This window comes from Aedes aegypti, unplaced genomic scaffold, assembly GCF_002204515.2.
Source record: "Aedes aegypti strain LVP_AGWG unplaced genomic scaffold, AaegL5.0 Primary Assembly AGWG_AaegL5_hic_scaff_255_PBJ_arrow, whole genome shotgun sequence".
Classification (NCBI taxonomy): Eukaryota; Metazoa; Arthropoda; class Insecta; order Diptera; family Culicidae; genus Aedes; species Aedes aegypti.
In genome coordinates, this window is record NW_018735912.1 from 13,928 (window position 1) to 31,265 (window position 17,338).

The 17,338-nt window shown below is 36.5% G+C and overlaps 1 protein-coding gene and 1 non-coding gene across 3 annotated transcripts; both read left to right on the forward strand.

Moving 5' to 3' along the window:
• Positions 1 to 1,029: 1,029 nt before the first annotated feature.
• Positions 1,030 to 14,371, forward strand: LOC110681033 (death-associated protein 1-like). 2 transcript variants are annotated; one of them, XR_002503068.1, is made up of 4 exons: positions 1,044 to 1,387; positions 1,672 to 1,760; positions 13,838 to 14,063; positions 14,185 to 14,371. XR_002503068.1 is itself a non-coding variant. In XM_021856802.1 (3 exons), the coding sequence occupies exons 1-3, from the start codon at positions 1,342 to 1,344 to the stop codon at positions 14,000 to 14,002; spliced, it is 300 nt and encodes a 99-aa protein (XP_021712494.1). In that variant the 5' UTR covers positions 1,030 to 1,341; the 3' UTR covers positions 14,003 to 14,370. The 2 variants fall into 2 exon arrangements, 1 of the variants encoding a protein (XP_021712494.1); XM_021856802.1 differs by having other exon boundaries at positions 1,030 to 1,387; positions 13,838 to 14,370.
• On the forward strand, positions 2,824 to 2,895 carry Trnaa-agc. Its single transcript has one exon. It is a non-coding gene; the product is annotated as a tRNA-Ala (tRNA).
• Positions 14,372 to 17,338: the final 2,967 nt, after the last annotated feature.

Consider the following 17,338-nt stretch of genomic DNA (forward strand, 5'->3'; position numbering starts at 1 on the left):
GAGCTAGGAATAAAATAAAATCAAAGGAAAACAAAAATTCAAGATATGTATTACAATTTATCAAAATTCGCATAACCACTCTGCTAACACATTGTAACAATTTAATCCACATGCCTCGATAATAAAATGTGCGAGAAAGTTTACAATTTCTAGTATATTTTTATTTATCCATAAAAATCGCTTTTTTAAGGTTCATTAAATTAGAATTCAAATGTTGACTATGAGTTGAAAAAAAAAAGTATTCGATAATACAATCGCTTTACGACCAACAGAAAAACAATTTTCGGAGATTAGTAAGGGAATGGAACATTGGAATTGATTGGCTGACCAATTTGAAATATGTTTGCGACCATGTCTGTGCATGGATAGTTTCTATCTTGGCTCGTATCCAATGCACAATCTTAGGGATTTCCATCGCTCTGCAAGCAGTGCTACATCGAAGACACTGCGACGAAATTATGCATTTTGTACGTGTCAAATTTGTCGTCCACACATTGATGGTATCAGTAGCCGACAGTCACGATATAGTTTGTCGAAAAAGGTTTAGCAATGTTGGTACTTTGGATGACTAACACAAAAATATGCATTTATGGAAACAACACCCAAAATAGCCAGTACTTCCTAACAAAGCATAAATATGTAGTTTTCTTTTTTTTTTTTGATATTTTTTTGTGTTCAAATAATACTGATAAATTAAAAACAAAACATTTAAATCTCTAGTCCAGTAGTCACGTGCTCTCTAATTCTGTCATTTCGAAAATCATAATTTAAAAATAACGTATTTTCTATAAAACATGTTACTGGCTATAAAATTTGTCAGTCATAAAATAAAATAATTGACCCGAGATGAGCTAGATTTCTTTGCGAATGCAAGTCAGTTACAAAGAGGGAACTCAAACTTTTATTAAAATAAAAAATCGTGTAGAAACATAAACGTGTCCACTGTACAGTGAAGACAAATATCCAGCTAGCCGTGTGTTGTACGCTCACTCACTCACTAACACACAACGTTGCATTTTCATGTATTGCCACCATTGGTAGTGCTTCGGTTCCAGTTCGAAATAATAAGCACTCCCAAAGAAGAGTGATGAATCTGTATGCAAGGAAAATATTTTTGTTCGAAATGAAATACTGATAGTAATCGTACCGTGTATTTGCCATCGTGGAGGTTTTACTCTGCCACGACCAGAATAGTAAGGTAAACTGAATCACGCTGTAGTGTTGTCAAGTTTGAACTAATGTTACAGTGATTGTTCCTCAACGAGAGTAGCGATTAGTAGCATATTGCCATAGGAAAGTTAAGTTTATTTTACATCAGTCGAAAACAGTGCGGTAAGAAAAATGGCTGATGAAGACAAAGGAAAAGTCGCTGGACATCCACCCGCAGGTAACTAAACATTATCGATTATCTATCATTTCTATAAAACAAATATTTCTAACTGGATTGTAAAGGTATGGAACGTTAATTTTAAATTGCAAATAAGGATAACGTTGTCGAAAATCTTAGCCCATTTATTACACTCCGATCGCCCATGTCTTGGTATTCCAGCTCGAATAGTGATGCACCTGATGCATCAAATGTGCTTGCAATGTGCATGCAAGAATGAATAATATCCAACCAATAGTGAATCTTCTAACAATCAATTTTGTTCGTTCGGAATGCTTTTGCAGTCAAGGCTGGCGGTATGCGAATTGTGCAACACAAAACTCCCAGTGCAGAACGGCCAGCTAAGGATCCCGTAGAAGTTATCGGCTTATCGGTGAGTATAGTACTTGGTTTCTTTTTCTTACTTTTGCTAATGCTATCATTTAAAGTCAGGGTTGTAGTGAGCACATGCAGGTTGCAGATATATCAATGTGATTTGAAATTATTAGTCTTGTATATTAGCAGACTTGACTGATTCGCAAGCTAGCGCTAATTGCGTCTTAGTCGAGTTTTTTTTTCTTTGCCACGATTTTGTTCGGTTGACTGCCTTAAAAACTGTTTTATGTTGTGCTTAACAGTTTTCAGTTTTGTTTTGATTTCTGATTCTGTTTGCTTCGCGTTGCCAACAATAAGTTGGGTATGCATTTATCACCATTGTTAGATTTAGAGCCTTATTAAACTTTACAGTACTGGGTGCCAAAATCGAAGTTCTAAAATTATTTAACTTCGTAATCGTTCTATCGATTTTGATATATTTTTAAAGGAAAGTCACAAATAAGTTTTATTTTTGATTCAGGTATTAAACATTTCGAATTCGGTAATGATTTTGGACTTAGTTCCAAATTTGTTGGGATACCTAGAATGTTTCATAATGCAAATTATGGAGGAAATGCGAAAACTTTGAAAAACTAATGTAACATTGATTAACTTGACATAATGTATCACCTGTTACAATTTGGAGACCATTGTGGTCGTCCCGGGAACATGGTCACCGACTATCGGTTTTGGTAAAGAACCCTATAGGGACATTGCTAATAGCTTTCGACGGCTCGAAATTTATGATTTTCTACACAGGAGTTAATAATGTCATGTTATTATGTGGCTCTGATGACTTTCGGACATTCGGAGCCTTGTTAAAGACATACCTTGTCTTATATCGAGGCAAAATTGCAAATAGTGTTTCTATAGCTATAAGAAAATTTGTCAGAAAATTAATGCCTACCGAGCCTGTGGAAGCGATGTAGGTACGATAGGCAAACAGTTTCAACACTAAATAAATCGCACTCGCTCTTCTTCGCTCATGAGATGGATGTATATGGGTTATGAAAGGGATCCGCGTGGTCTGTAGGGATTTGAATTCTAAACTTGTAACCAACTCAGTTATTGGGTCACCAAGTGGCTCGGTAGCTTAGTTGGTAAAGCGCTCGTCTAGCACACAAGAGTCCTGGGTTCAAATCCCAGCCGAGCACGTGGATTTTTTTTTTTTTTCATAATTTCACCCATAATTTGTCCATCTTTAACACGCGTAATGAGTTAATTAATTTAATAACCATGCGGATTGGATTACCGAACAGCTCAATATAAGCGTCAATTTAACATTTTTGTTTTAGGGCCAGTCTAGTGTATATGTTGATCTAACTGCAGTAATTATTTAGAGCTACGTTCCTTCTTAGAGATTCTATATGACGTTCGATTTTTGAAAGACGATCCTATATACTTTACCAATGGTGCTCAGGCTATATTTTCAATCAAGTATACAGGCAGCATAAGTATCAAAATGATCCTTACTAGATTCTGGGGATCCTTAGCTATAATTAATACTTCCCTAACTAGATCCTAGAAAATACATACAGATCCATGGTTTTTTCTAGTGGGCTTCTAAGAGTATTAGGCGGATTCTTGAGGATACTGAGTGCAATCTGGAGAATCCTAGCGAACATTAGAGGTTTCTTGCGGGATCCTGAGAATGTATAACTAGTTATTTGGAATGCCGCCCAAAATCTGGTGATTCCTAGTAGATTTGTGGATTTCTAGGGATATTTAAAGCATTTCTGGCAAAATATTGATAATGCTGAATGAATTCCCATCAGAATTTGGCAATTGACTGACCGGAATTTGGGAATTGAGGACAAAAGCTAGTCCTGAGACTTGAGAATTTTTAGCAACATCGCAGCAGACTCTTAACCTCCTAAACGATATCCTCGAAACTCTTGAAATTAAAAAAGACACGGACTCCATCTTCAGCCATTTAGCTGCACATACTGCAACTTAACACTAGACAACGGACAAGCAACGGTGGCACAGCCGAGAAACATTCCTGACGAAAAAAGTTTAAATGGTTAAAGCGGAAATCGAACCCACACCCCATGACACGATGCGCTTAAATGCCTGACGACACTAACCGCACGGCCTCGAGGACATATCACAGGATTCCATGCGAGATCAGGGGTCTACTCGTTTACAGAAATGAAATTTCCAGATTTCACAAAACAATTTAAGGTTCAAGAAAATTTCAGATAGATAAAAATAATAATTACAACATAATATTGATTCAATTGATTTCAAGCTTCCAAATTTGTGAATGCTTGTTGAAGCTATTTCAAGGTGAAACGATCAAAGCTTCAGTTTTTGAATTTGATAAGAAGACATATCATTTTTATATCGTTTGAAAGAGCTCTGATCATCATTGTGAACTGAACGGAACATTCAAGTGCAATACACCCGATTCTGTTTTTGCACGGATTTTTTTTACACGGCCGTGCAAAAAAAATTTCCATACATTTTTTTCCGCTAAAACCTTATTTTTGCATGAAACGTCGAGAAATGGTGTTACTTTTTTTGCACGGTTTTTGAAATTTTGAACTGAAAACTTTTTTTGCACGGTACGCATCCCCCGTGCAAAAACAGAATTGGGTGTATGCAATAATATGCTTCCTCCCTTAGTTTATTTATTGTTGCGTAGTGCGTACTCGTGCGAAAACAAATCATGTACTATTCAGTTTTTGGTCTGCGTTCAGTGTAGAAACCTCAATATCCATGGGCAGTTTTAAAAACTTAAGACAGCTAAATGGGCGAAAAAAGAAAATAAAATGACTTATGTTTGTGCTGTTATGACACATATTTGAATATGTATACTCCCATCTAAGTAAACACAAATAATGCATAAAACTTTTGAATCCCTGGATGATTAATTCAGTTTTGTCCGGGTGATAGCACCTCGGATAATCGAACACTTGTATAATAGAGTCCGACCTGTATAACACTTATTTTTTTTATTTTTCATATATGATGAATTGTTTGCATTTCATTTCGAAACGTTCAAATTTCCTAAATTGTAGGGCTAGTAGCGACTGATTGTCTTGAGAATAAGACCTTTAGAAACCTTTTCCCTAAAAAAAAGGGGCAAAATAGAGTCCAAATTGGAACCAAAAAGATAATAAACAGGGATACAAAAACAAAAGAGAACCTAACAGGAACCAGGAGATAAGAGCTTGATTCCCCATAAAATCAGACTAGAGATTTCTCTGATATATTTTTTTATTTCTCGTGACATTACGGCAAAAAATACTGCTTGTATTACTGTATGCATTTTTCAATGATTTTATCGAGGAATTTCATCATAAATTATTACAGGTACCTATTTGCCCAAAAGTTCAGAAAATTACTCCGAAGATTTCCTCAGGTTAGGATAGATGTATAGATTTCTTTAGTTGAGAGATTTACAGTACGAGACTTACTCATCTCTCAAATTCTCAGGAGTTCATTTACTGATTATTTCCCATGAGGAAATTTTAGAAGAGTTTATCAATTTAAATAGGATGTGTGAAAAATAAATGAATCAATCAACTCTGGATAATATCCTTCAGCATTTTCTGAAGGAACTCCTTGAAAAACATCGGAAAAATACCATAAAAAATGTATAGGAAGAATTTCTGGAAAAAATGCTGCAGTATTAATTAGTATGGAACCTAAAATAAACTTTCGTAAGATACCATGTTTTCTTTGGATGTTTTTTGCAAGTACTATAGTTGTAATACTTTTATGAAATTCTAGAGAAAGTCCTTGAAAACAATCTAGAGGTAATCAATCATGAAACACAGAGTCGAATTTGAGGAATTCTTTGAAAAGTTCTTACCAAATAATCCCTCGAGGATTTTTTGGAGAAATTATTTGGAGTTACCGTGGATGGAATGACGTAGAAATTCTTGTCGGGTTCTTGAAAAAGGAACGCTGAACATTTTTTTCCAAAGTTCTGGAATTAACCTTTGGTAAATTTTTTGGTAGATCTCCTAGAGTAACGAGTAACAACTGGAAAACTCGGTTGAAGGGTTAGTGGAAACATATCTAGAGGAAGTCTCGTAACAGTTTCTGAAGGTTTCTTTAGAGCTTGCATAATTTTGTATCAGGATTCACTGCAAACAAAATATAGTAAAAAAAGACTTCAGAGTCCATTTGGTTAAAAAATTAAGACTTTGAGGATCTTTCATCTTTTTAAGCTTTCATTAAAATATAAACCAAATCTATGAAAAGAGACCGGCTATACAATTGATTGGTGCGACATTTTAAATTGAAAGTTGTTAGAATCCCAGATTGCTTTCCCCAAAATTAGTTTTCCAGTTTTTCAAATTAACTCAAGAGCGGCCAAGCATTCAGTTATCACCAGCACCACCTCGAGCTATGTATAAAAAGCGAGCTTTGTTCATGGTGTGTGTACTCAGAACACGCATGAGACCGGCCTTGAGTTAATTTTAAAAATCGTACTCATCACATATTTTCAGTGAATCCATTACTCATCATATATTCTTCATAAAATTCAATCATGACTTGGGAAGTCGATAAAATTTTATACCCGAAAAGATCCTCACTGAACAGTTCAAGAGGCGTTTTGATAGCGGCGCAGACGAAATTTGTTGGAGGGTTTGCGAATATCCTTTGTCATGGACATATTCTACCATGCATTAGGGTCGATGTACCAATAGCCGCATAGCTAAGAACAAATATTCGTATAAAATCGAAAAAGAACGCTAGCGTCATTATTTTACATCATCTGAAAGCTTTTTATCTTGGTTTTGTGGAAAAATATGAAAACAACAAAAAACTCACATGTTTGTATTTATTATCGCTTGTGCCACTATAGGAATTCATGTGCCTATAGTAGTACTATTTCTAATTTCTGTTCCTATAGTAGCACTAGCATCACGGGCGTTGGCCAAATACTAATCCAAAACCGTATTTTTACAAAGCTCTATATTTTTCCTTCAAAGTGTGGATCAAAAGCTTTCGTTTGATGTAAAAAAAAGCAAAACTAATTATTTCGATCATTTTTGAACAAAATCAAACTGTGTATCAATGGTACTTAGATAAATAGCTCCTGACCTTCATGTTTGTAATATTCCGTGTGTTAGATTTATGTATGTTACGACTGATTTTCGACAAGAGTGTATTCCGTCAATTCCCGATTTTGTTCGTTTATCGATTATCGTGTTTCCGTTTCGATTTTCTGTTTTAGTGTGTTTTATTTTGTAAAACCACCTTTGGTATATTTTCTTGACACATTTCCTGTATCATTTGTGAGTTTGCTAACCGACACGTTCAGACGCGAAAAATAAAACGTCGAAAGTTCAATCGCGTGTTTTATTTGGACGCCATCTCGACAACTTCAGAAGTGGGATCGAGGAAAGTTGGCTGAAAATGGCGGAAGGACGAATGAATAAAGAAGAGCTCTTAAAGTGGCTTCAGGAGCACGAAGTTGAAGTTCCAGAAACGGCTTCTATTCGACACTTACGTGCGCTGTACGATAGTCATCCGGCCAATTGGATCACGAAACGAAAGGAGAAGGAGGACAACGCGGAGGAAAAACAATCGGAGAGGAGGAAATATGGACGAGGAGATCCGGATTCTCAAAAAGAAAAAGCAAATTGCTGATTTGCGGCGAGAGCTGGCTGGAACGAATTACTGTATACACGACCGCCGGATTTCCAGGATGTAAGGTGCCTCGTGCCGATGTTTTGCTGGTAGTGGATTCGTACGTTTCCTGAAAGATGGCTGAACGACTTTGAACGTGCTTGCGATTCGGTGAAAGGAGATGCCGAATTTCGGCTAAAATGTATCCGCAGATTGATGGAGCCAGGTACGGAGGCTGAATGGTTTTTGCGTGTGGACCGGTCGACGAACATACGCGAGTTCCGGGACAATTTTTTGGGGAACTTTGGCCCACACATTCACAGTGGCAGAAATCATCGACAGCTGAGGAAAACCACATTCTCCAGCTGCAAGACATCAGTAATGGGTTATATCCTCCAAGAATGCAGGAGATTGCTTCGCGTGCTGACATTGACGAAGCACAAACAGTCCAAATTGTCATCGATGGATTCCGTGATCGCTCCGCTGATATTGCAGTACTCTATCCAGCCAAGGATATGGTGCAATTGAAACAGCTCGCCCGACGGTACGCACAATTGCGAGAAATACGAACCAGTTCCGTTCGTGCTACACCAGCAGTTTCCTGTTTTCGGCTTCGGGGAAGTACCAAACCAAAAGCAAAAATCGGTCCTGATTTCGAGTTACGGTGTTTACAACTGTTCTGGTAAAGGACACATTTCTGCTCGCTTGCACGCTGCCTCGTCGGGAACCAGGATCATGCTTCCGGTGTGTTCAACGAAACATCATTAAGAACTGCCCCAAACCAGCACCACGTAACAAGGACGAAGTGGCACTGGTAGAAGAGTTTTGTCAGGGAAAACCTATTGACAAATCCAGCAAGGAACTAAAAGCAGCTCTCTCAGAGTTGAACTTGGTAAGTGTTGCTTTTCTGTCTGACCAAAAAGTGCATCAAGTAAATAATTTTCTCTCCCTTTTTGATACGGGTAGTCCGATCAATCTAGTTAAACGTTCCACTGTACCCAGTGGAGTTGATTCCTGCTGATAAGAAGTTTTCCGGATTCCGAAGCATAGGAAATTTTCCTCTTTGTGCTTACGCTATCATTCAGGCTCGTGTTACGTACGGATCTCATTCCGAATTATTGAGTTTTATGTTATTCCGGATTATTTTATGACTCATCCTGTTTTGTTAGGACGGAGAATTTTTAAAAGCCTTTGGTATCATTTCTTTTCAATACACGGTCGAATAAATACAAAATTGAAGTGAAGAGTACAAATGAAATACAGATCTCTGATAATCGGTTACACTGCGTGTATGATTTGTTCCGGAAGGGGTCCGTAGATACTCTGAGGCAGTTGTCCCTGTTTTGTTCGTCTTACTTTGTACTGATTGTGCTGATCTTCCTATTGATAGTATTATTGTCCTGATATTTACGCTATTGAACTTGATGAGGATATAAATATTAATCCAAAATTGGATAAAAATATTCAGAACAAGTTGATGGCAATTATCAATGATAATTATCTTGACGTGACAAACATTCCGGAAAAAACAGCACTCGTATGAAATGAAATTGAAGTTGACTTCCGACGTTCCCCATCAGTTATGCTCCGCGACGTCTTTCCTATGCTGACCGAATTGAAGTGGATAAGATTGTTGACGAATTGTTGGCTGCTGGTGTGATTCGTCCCTAGCAATTCTCCATATTCGTTTCCGATTGTTTTGAGGACGAAAAAATCAGGTGAGCGACGGATGGTGCATTGATTATCGATCCTTAAACAAAATAACTGTGCGTGATTAGTTACCCTAATTCCGCTTTATAGATGGACTGTTTTAGAACGAGTTGAGGGGAAGAAATTATTTTTACGGTTCTGGACTTGAAAAGTGGTCCATCAAGTGAAGATGGCTCAAGAATCTGTTCCGTTTGACAGCATTCGTAACAACCGAGTGGACAGTTTGAGTACATCAAAATGCCTTTCGGGTTACGAAATGCTCCAGCTGTATTCAGCGTTTCATAAACATGGTTCTAGAACCATTTATCAAAGACGGTACTATCGTTGTGTATATGGATGATGTTACGTTAGCCACTGACACGATAGATGAGCATTAACGATTTGTTGGGACGCGTTCTTCGGAGGTTGGCAGAATTTTCGTTTGGAGATAAAATTGAAGAAATGTCAGTTTTGTTTTACAGAAATCGAGCTATTGGGGTTTCTCAGTTAGTAACAAGGGTATCAGGCCAAATAGTTCACACCTGGAAGCTATTAAGAGTATGCCGTTTCCATCTGACGCCAAACAAGTGAGTAAGTGTCTCGGTTTTATTTTCATATTTCCGGCGCTTCGTTCCATCATTTTCTTCTATTTCATTGCCACTACGTAAATTTGATAAAACCAGGTTCTAAGTTTGAGTTCGATGATATTTGCAAACGTTCGTTCATTGCATTACGTGAAAAACTAGTATCGGCTCCTGTCTTAGCACTTTACAATCCATCGCGTGAAACTGAACTACATTGCGATGCTATTCTGAAGGCTTTGGTGGAATTCTAATGCAAAAAACAAGATGATGGGAAATTGCATCCGATTGCTTATTTTTCTAAACGGACAACAGCTGCTGAATCCCGTTATCACAGTTTCGAACTAGAAACATTAGCTATAATTTATTCTCTGCGTAAGTTCCGAATTTACCTAGAGGGTATTCCATTCCGAATTGTTTACGGATTGTAATTCTCTTGCTATGACCTTAAACCGGAAAAAGCATTAATGCTAAAGATCGCCAGGTTGGGCTTTGGAGCTTTGAAAATTACCATTATACCATTCAGCACCGCAGCGGTAAAATTAATGAATCACGTGGATGCTTTGAGTCGTATTCCTGTTAGTAAAAATCCTGTTGTTTCCGGATTAGTCCAGATGATATTGACTTTTCAGTTGCAGTGGCGCTAGGACGTTGATCCGATAATCCTCAAATTAAGAGAAGAGCTTGAGAATGGTATTCTGAAGGATTTTACTTTGGACGATGGATTGGTATACCGTACAACTCCGAATGGGAAGTTCTTGTTTTATGTTCCTGCTGAAATGGAAAGTCACGTTGTACGTAATGTTCATGAAAAGTTGTGCCATCTGGGTATTACGAAGACCTTGGATCAATTGAGAATGCATTATTGGTTTCCGAAAAATGAAGGAAAAAGTTGAAAAATACGTCAAAAATTGTGTTCGTTGTATTATGTATTCCGATTCAAATTTCCGATGGTGCCGAGTTTTGCATAGCATTTCCGAAGAAACCTATTCCGTTCGACACTGTTCATATCGATCATTTTGGTCACTTCCGTCGATTGTATCTAAGAGGAAACACATTCTAGTGATTGTTGATGCGTTTACGAAATATGTAAAGCTGTATGCTGTAAATTCTACGAAGTACGAAAGAAGTTTGTGCCTGTTTAGATAATACTTTGAGTGTTATAGCCGGCCCCGAAGAATTATAAGTGATAGAGGATCCTGTTTCACATCTCTGGAGTTCCGCTGCTTACTTGTTGGAAAAATAATGTTAGAACACGTAAAAGTTGCAAACTGCTTCTGCTCAAGCAAATGGGCAGGTTCGAACGTGTTTAATCGTGTTCTCAAATCTATGTTGGGTAGGTATCTGAGCCAGTTCAACATTCCGATTGGACTAAAATGCTGAATAAAGTGGAATTTGCTATGAATAACTCCGTTCATTCCAGTACGCAACCAAACGCCTTCCATTCTGTTATTCGGTGTTTGGTCAAAAGGGACCGGGAGATTGACAGTTTTGTCCGAGTATTTGGAAGATAGGTCAAATTCGGAAGAAATCCGGGATCTACCGGTGTTGCGTGAAAACTGCATCCCGTTACATAGAAAATTCTCAGACCAAAAATTCCTCTTCGTTTGATTAAAACTCATGCAATACCACATAACTTTTACTGAGGGCGAATATGTTGTTATACGGAACGTTTGATACTACGATTGGGACTAACAAGAAAATTTATTCCCAAATATCGAGGCCCATATCGTATTCATAAGGTACTGCCAAATGATCGTTATGTTATTCGAGATATTGAGAACTGTCAGATATCTCAACTTCCTTATGAACGGTATAATTGAAGCTGCTTCGTATCAAAGAGATGGGCAGACTGGAGGACCCCGTAACAATAAGATGCACTAAAGGAAAGCAACACTTGTCATGTTAATTGTTTGTGTTTTGTGTGTTTATATCATGATCGAGACGATCATTGGTCAGGAATGGCCGAGTTGTAATATTCCGTGTGTTAGATTTATGTATGTTACGACTGATTTTCGACAAGAGTGTATTCCGTCAATTCCCGATTTTGTTCGTTTATCGATTATCGTGTTTCCGTTTCGATTTTCTGTTTTAGTGTGTTTTATTTTGTAAAACCACCTTTGTATATTTTCTTGACACATTTCCTGTATCATTGTGAGTTTGCTAACCGACACGTTCAGACGCGAAAAATAAAACGTCGAAAGTTCAATCGCGTGTTTTATTTGGACGCCATCTCGACAATGTCAAAAAATATTTTGAAAAGATTTATAGCAATATAGCCGTAAAAAAACACTAGTGCGATTATAGGGGACTGTCCACTAAGGGAACACTGACCCTACTGTCATTTCAGATATTTTCCCTGATTGTTATCAAAATTCTCTGAGATTTTCAGGTTTTCCAGGTTAAATAAAATTCCCTGATAATTCTAGGTTTTTCCAGGTAGTAGACACCCTGGAGATGCTTCAGAGTCCTAGTGCACCCCTGCGGATTTCTAACGAGAACCTGAAGATTTCTATCAGGCTTTTGAGATATCATAGCGGGAACCTACAAATTTCCTTTGATTTTATATGATTTGCTTCAAGTTTAACTTCTAAAACATAATCAAAACTTAATTAAAATTAAAATGATAAGAAGCTCATTTGTGTATTCTACGAAATAACGGGCCACATTTGTGGATTCGTGCATACTTCATCCAGCTCACTGATTGCAGGTTGAGTACCTCTGATCTATACTATTTTGTAAACATTCCTCTATGAATTTCATATTCACATTTCCAAGGAAAATCCAGTTAAGATCTAAGGCAACATTTGTTTTGAAAAAATACCATCATTTTTGCGTACAGTGATTGGTATTAGTTGTTTATGCTCAATCAATCAATATGAGATTCTTTATTTTGCAAGAAACATATTTATGAAGAGGAAGCTCTTACAAAATTTTGACTAATTCGACGGGTTTTCAAGTTTTTTAAATTGATTAAAAACTAACATTCCGTTTTGTAGCACCCATATGTTTTTTCCTAAATACGATATAAAGTATGTGAAACGTCTTCCACAATTAACAATATGGGTCTATAGATTCATGGCATAGTGCTACTCTACATAAATATGCTTTAAAGGGACCGTTCCGAAGTATAATGATGATGAGGATAACATAACAAGATCTTAATGATATTCGTCGTCGCGCTGTTGTATTTTGTACAACACTGCTCAACAAATCTCGCTTCTCATTCACATCCCCAACGTGGTAGTTCTGACGGTGTCAAACCGCACGACGACTGGAAGGTTAATACCATTTATTCTAAAAAAAAAAGAAAAATATAGGTTTCGATTTTGGAAACTGAAAATTTCGACCTTGTTGCCAAAAACGCAATCCCGCTCTTTATGGTTAAGTCTTAGTTGAACAGTCTAAAAAAAATGATGGGAAAACGGGGTTAAACAGATAGTAGGGCAATATGAGATTTATGATCATGCAATATTCAAAGATCCAGAACAACTAATCTTATTAATTAAATTAATTAAATTGAGACTAAAACGTGCTACACGCTTCAAAATAAAAGCATTCAACAACAAGTTGCGAAAGATTGTGACATTCATTACTTGGATTTATTCTACGAGTGGCGTGAGGTGACAATTGTCGGTGTTGTAAGCGAGCTGACAATGCTTCGACTCGCCGTGTAAATCAATTGGAGAGTCACTTCACTCGAGTCGAGAATTTCACCTCGCTATGCGACACCGCCAATTCTCCCCTCACGCCACTCGTAGACTAAACCCAACTATCTTCTACTTTTTTGGCACTTGCTTACTTTGCCCCACCTCACTAAACAATTTTAGGATATTTTTTTTTCAAGGTGTTAAATTTTCTAATAGATGTGTAAAATGGCGAGTTTTTCATTGGAAATCCAATGCAAAATTTGACCTGACAAAACTGATTTCTTCAAAAAGCATTCAAAATTTCACGTCACACCTAGAAAACTCAAAAAAACACACCAAGTCGTTTTGTTACACCATTCATACGCTTAAGCCTACCCCTCTCCCCTTCGAGCGTTACGTAATTTGTTGAAGTCGCCTAATACCTACACCTTTACCCCACTTACGTACAGAGGGTTCAATCTGAGCAAAATCTCAGCAAAAAGAATCAAAAAGTCTATTTGATTATTTTACCTTTTAATTCCGCAATAAAAGCCTTTGATTCTTATCTGATAAATTCTGATCTTGATTCTTTTTAATACATTTTTCAGAATCCAGCGCCTAACGTGAACACCGGCGAGGTGGTGCAGAGCTCTACGTCCAACAAGCACAACGAGCACTCGGTCGAAGCTAGTCAGGTGGCTCATGCCCAGAAACCCCCGGCGCAGATCCCCCAGAAGCCAGTGAACAACATCCAGCAGCCACGGAAGTTTTGAACGAGTGATTACGAAAGCATCCACAAACGCAATACGTTTGCAATCTTTTATTTTTCACATCGTACGTCTATTGGTAGTCGATTTAGCGTTTTAAAATTTGCACATTCTAAAGCGATTTTCTTCCGGTTCCTTTGTGGTGGTTTGCCTTCACACCCCACTTTGTGTCCCTTTTTTTATTTTAGATCTTCTTGTTGGTAATGGGAATAGTAACTGTTGCGTTTCACATTTGCTGCTTTATGAATCAGATATAAATACCTACATAAATATCCAACACATATATTTAACACCTGAAGTATGTTGTTTTCTAAGTTTGTATAAATAAATTTATATAAATAAAGAACGTTTTATGTGAGTCATATTTAGATTTATGACGCCAAATAAAATTATGTCATTATATTGTGGTGTTATACTAAATAAAACCAATCGAAAGAAAGTGAATTGAAATAAATGCTATTAATGATAACACATTTTGTAGACCAATCAATTTCTTTGTTGTTATCACCAATCAAAAGAGCACAGACCGCTTATCAGAAACATCTTTCTTTATCAATTATTTGCCTGTCCTAGTTTTTTTTATGACAATAGTGATACATGATTACTAGGTATGTGTTAGTAATAAAAACAGTTTTTGGAATCTCCTTCAAATAAAATTGCGATTACGTTAAAAAATGTGTAAAATTTGATAAGCTAACTTTAGAACTATCGTAAAATGATACCATTTGTTATTTTATTTTTTTATTGTATCTTTATTAAGGAGACTTTCAGCCAGTGGCTGGTTCGTCTCCGTGCTACCATTTGACGCACTCCATTTGCGCGCATTTTTCTAAATATCTTACGAATTTTCAAGGCTTTTGATGTCTGTCCTTTTTGTTAATCGTGTATTGATTTGTACCTATTTAGCATTCATACATTATTATTTAACTCTTAATTTTCGTCAACTATGTTTATTCCAATTGCCAAAAATACACGGAATTACAGTTTAAGCTGCGCTAGGTTACGATTTTTATCAAGTAAGGTACCGCGGGGCAAGTGGGTAAATGGGGTAAGTGAAAACAATTGATATATTTTACTGAATATGTGAATTAACGTTTTAAACTCATGCGTAAACCTTTGAGGCCATTGAGAACATTACGATAGGTAAGGGATTTCTGAGATCTTTCAGTCATTATTGCATAATAAAGCGAAAAATTGTTAACCTGTCAACTGTTACTCCGTAACAAGTTGGCGGCGTACAATCTTATTTTAATATTTTCAGTGGAAAAAAGTTGCGGAAAATAATTTCCTGTACCACTTCTTAGTTGTCCTCTGTGACAGTTTCAAACTGCAATAAAAAAGTTTTAGAATTTATTCGACGTAGACCTAAAATAACTAAATTTAAACATCGTCCATTTTCGTATCAGGTGGGGCAAGTGAAAGTTTATCATTAGAGATTGAATTTCTGTTTTCTCTTTAAGTAGCCTTAAGTAAACATGATTCGCAATTATCATAGAAACACATAACGTGCTGATAATTCAAGAAACATTATACTCAATCGTTAAAAGCTATTAGAATCATGGAACTTCTTCTAAAAGATGTTGCCAAACATTACAATATTAATATGTCTACTTCGGCAGCCAATTAAAAGGAAGACTTTGACTGAAAAGTTGCAATATTAGAGAACACACGGGAAATCTCGTGGAATGTCTATGGTAAAGCTAGTTCAAAAACTTAAAAATGGAGTATAGGTCTATCCACACAAAAAAGATTCGAAGTACGTTATTGAAGGATACCGTTTGATTTCTCCCGAAGAGTTATCCGACGTCATATCCGACTTGCTCAAAAACAAATAACGAGCGGTGGAAATTCTACAGAGCAAAAATGCAATTGCTGTCCTATAATGTAAGAACTAACATTGGAAATGTTGCAGTTATAATGTTGTCGAATCATTTCAACTAACATAACTGAACAGAAGAAAATTCAAGTGAAAAGAATAACATTTTCTTTGTTTACATGTTACTTATGTTATTGTTCATTGGGAAGCCTTAACAAATGTTAAAGCTAATAGAAATCGTGAATATAACTGTTTGTTTTTGAATTTATTGTTTAAAACGGCAAACTTTTCACTTGCCCCACTTTTGGGGAAAGTGAAAAGTAAGGAGACGTTTTTTAAAAACTTTTTCTGTATTTTTTCTTTAATTTTTCATAAAAATTAATTTCAGCTTACTGCTTATATTTAGTGTAAGTCAAGCTAAAAAATATACACGACCTCATTTGTTTCAATTTAAAGTCTCTAGAATTTGAAGAATCTCAACTGTACGATTTCCATTACCCGCTTGCCCCACGGTACCTTATCTTTGACATATTTGTTGAATGAATAGGGTTTCTTATATAATTTTTAAAGAAATTTTCCCTTAGACTGGTCAAAACTGGTGATTTTACCCTATAAAAATTAAAAAATTGAGACCATGTTGTTTATGGACAACCGCATACTCATATGACATTATCCAAATCTTTGTTAAAAATGGCATTTTCCATGAAATTAGCATTAATAACACATAATTTGTGATAATCTAGGGAGTCCAGATAGCCAAACGATAAGACCAAGCTGAGGGTCGTGGGTTCGAATCCCACCGGTCGACGATCTTTTGGAAAAGGAATTTTTCTCGACTTCCCAGGGCGTAAAGTATATTCGATATACACATAAAAAAATGGTCAATTGGCAAAGAAAGCTCTCAGTTAATAACTCTGGAAGTACTCATAAGAACACGAAGCTGAGAAGCAGGCTCTGTCCTAGTAGGGACGTAACGCCAAAAATAAAAAGAAGAAGAATCTGCGATTGTTTTAATATGGTGAGAATAGAAAAAAAAATGAGAGCTTTTGGACTTTTCTTCACTTCATGCTAGAGAATTTCTAATTCGGACGCCTCTGTGTTGTGTGGGTGTTACACGAGATTCCTAGGGTAAGGGATCTAATTTTCGACCCAGTGCTAATTTTCGACCCATTGATAAAACAAACGTTAATTTAACTACTATTTGAAATTTTTAAACATTTATAAATCACTGGAATATGCCATTGCTGTTATCTCTATCATGATCCAATAAAAATTGCATCTATATAACGGAGTTTTAATCCTAAATTGATAAATCCTGATTTTCTTGTGTCTGAATCAGTCCTTTTTCTTCCATTGATGAAAATTCGTCACATATTGAAAAGGCTCAAATCAGTATAAAAACTGATCAAAGTGATGCCTAATCGATAAAGTTTGGTGAAACCTGATAAAATTTAAACAAATTGTAATTAATTTGGTGCATTTATAAGCGAACATAAATTTTATTACGCGTTTGAAATTGTTCGAAA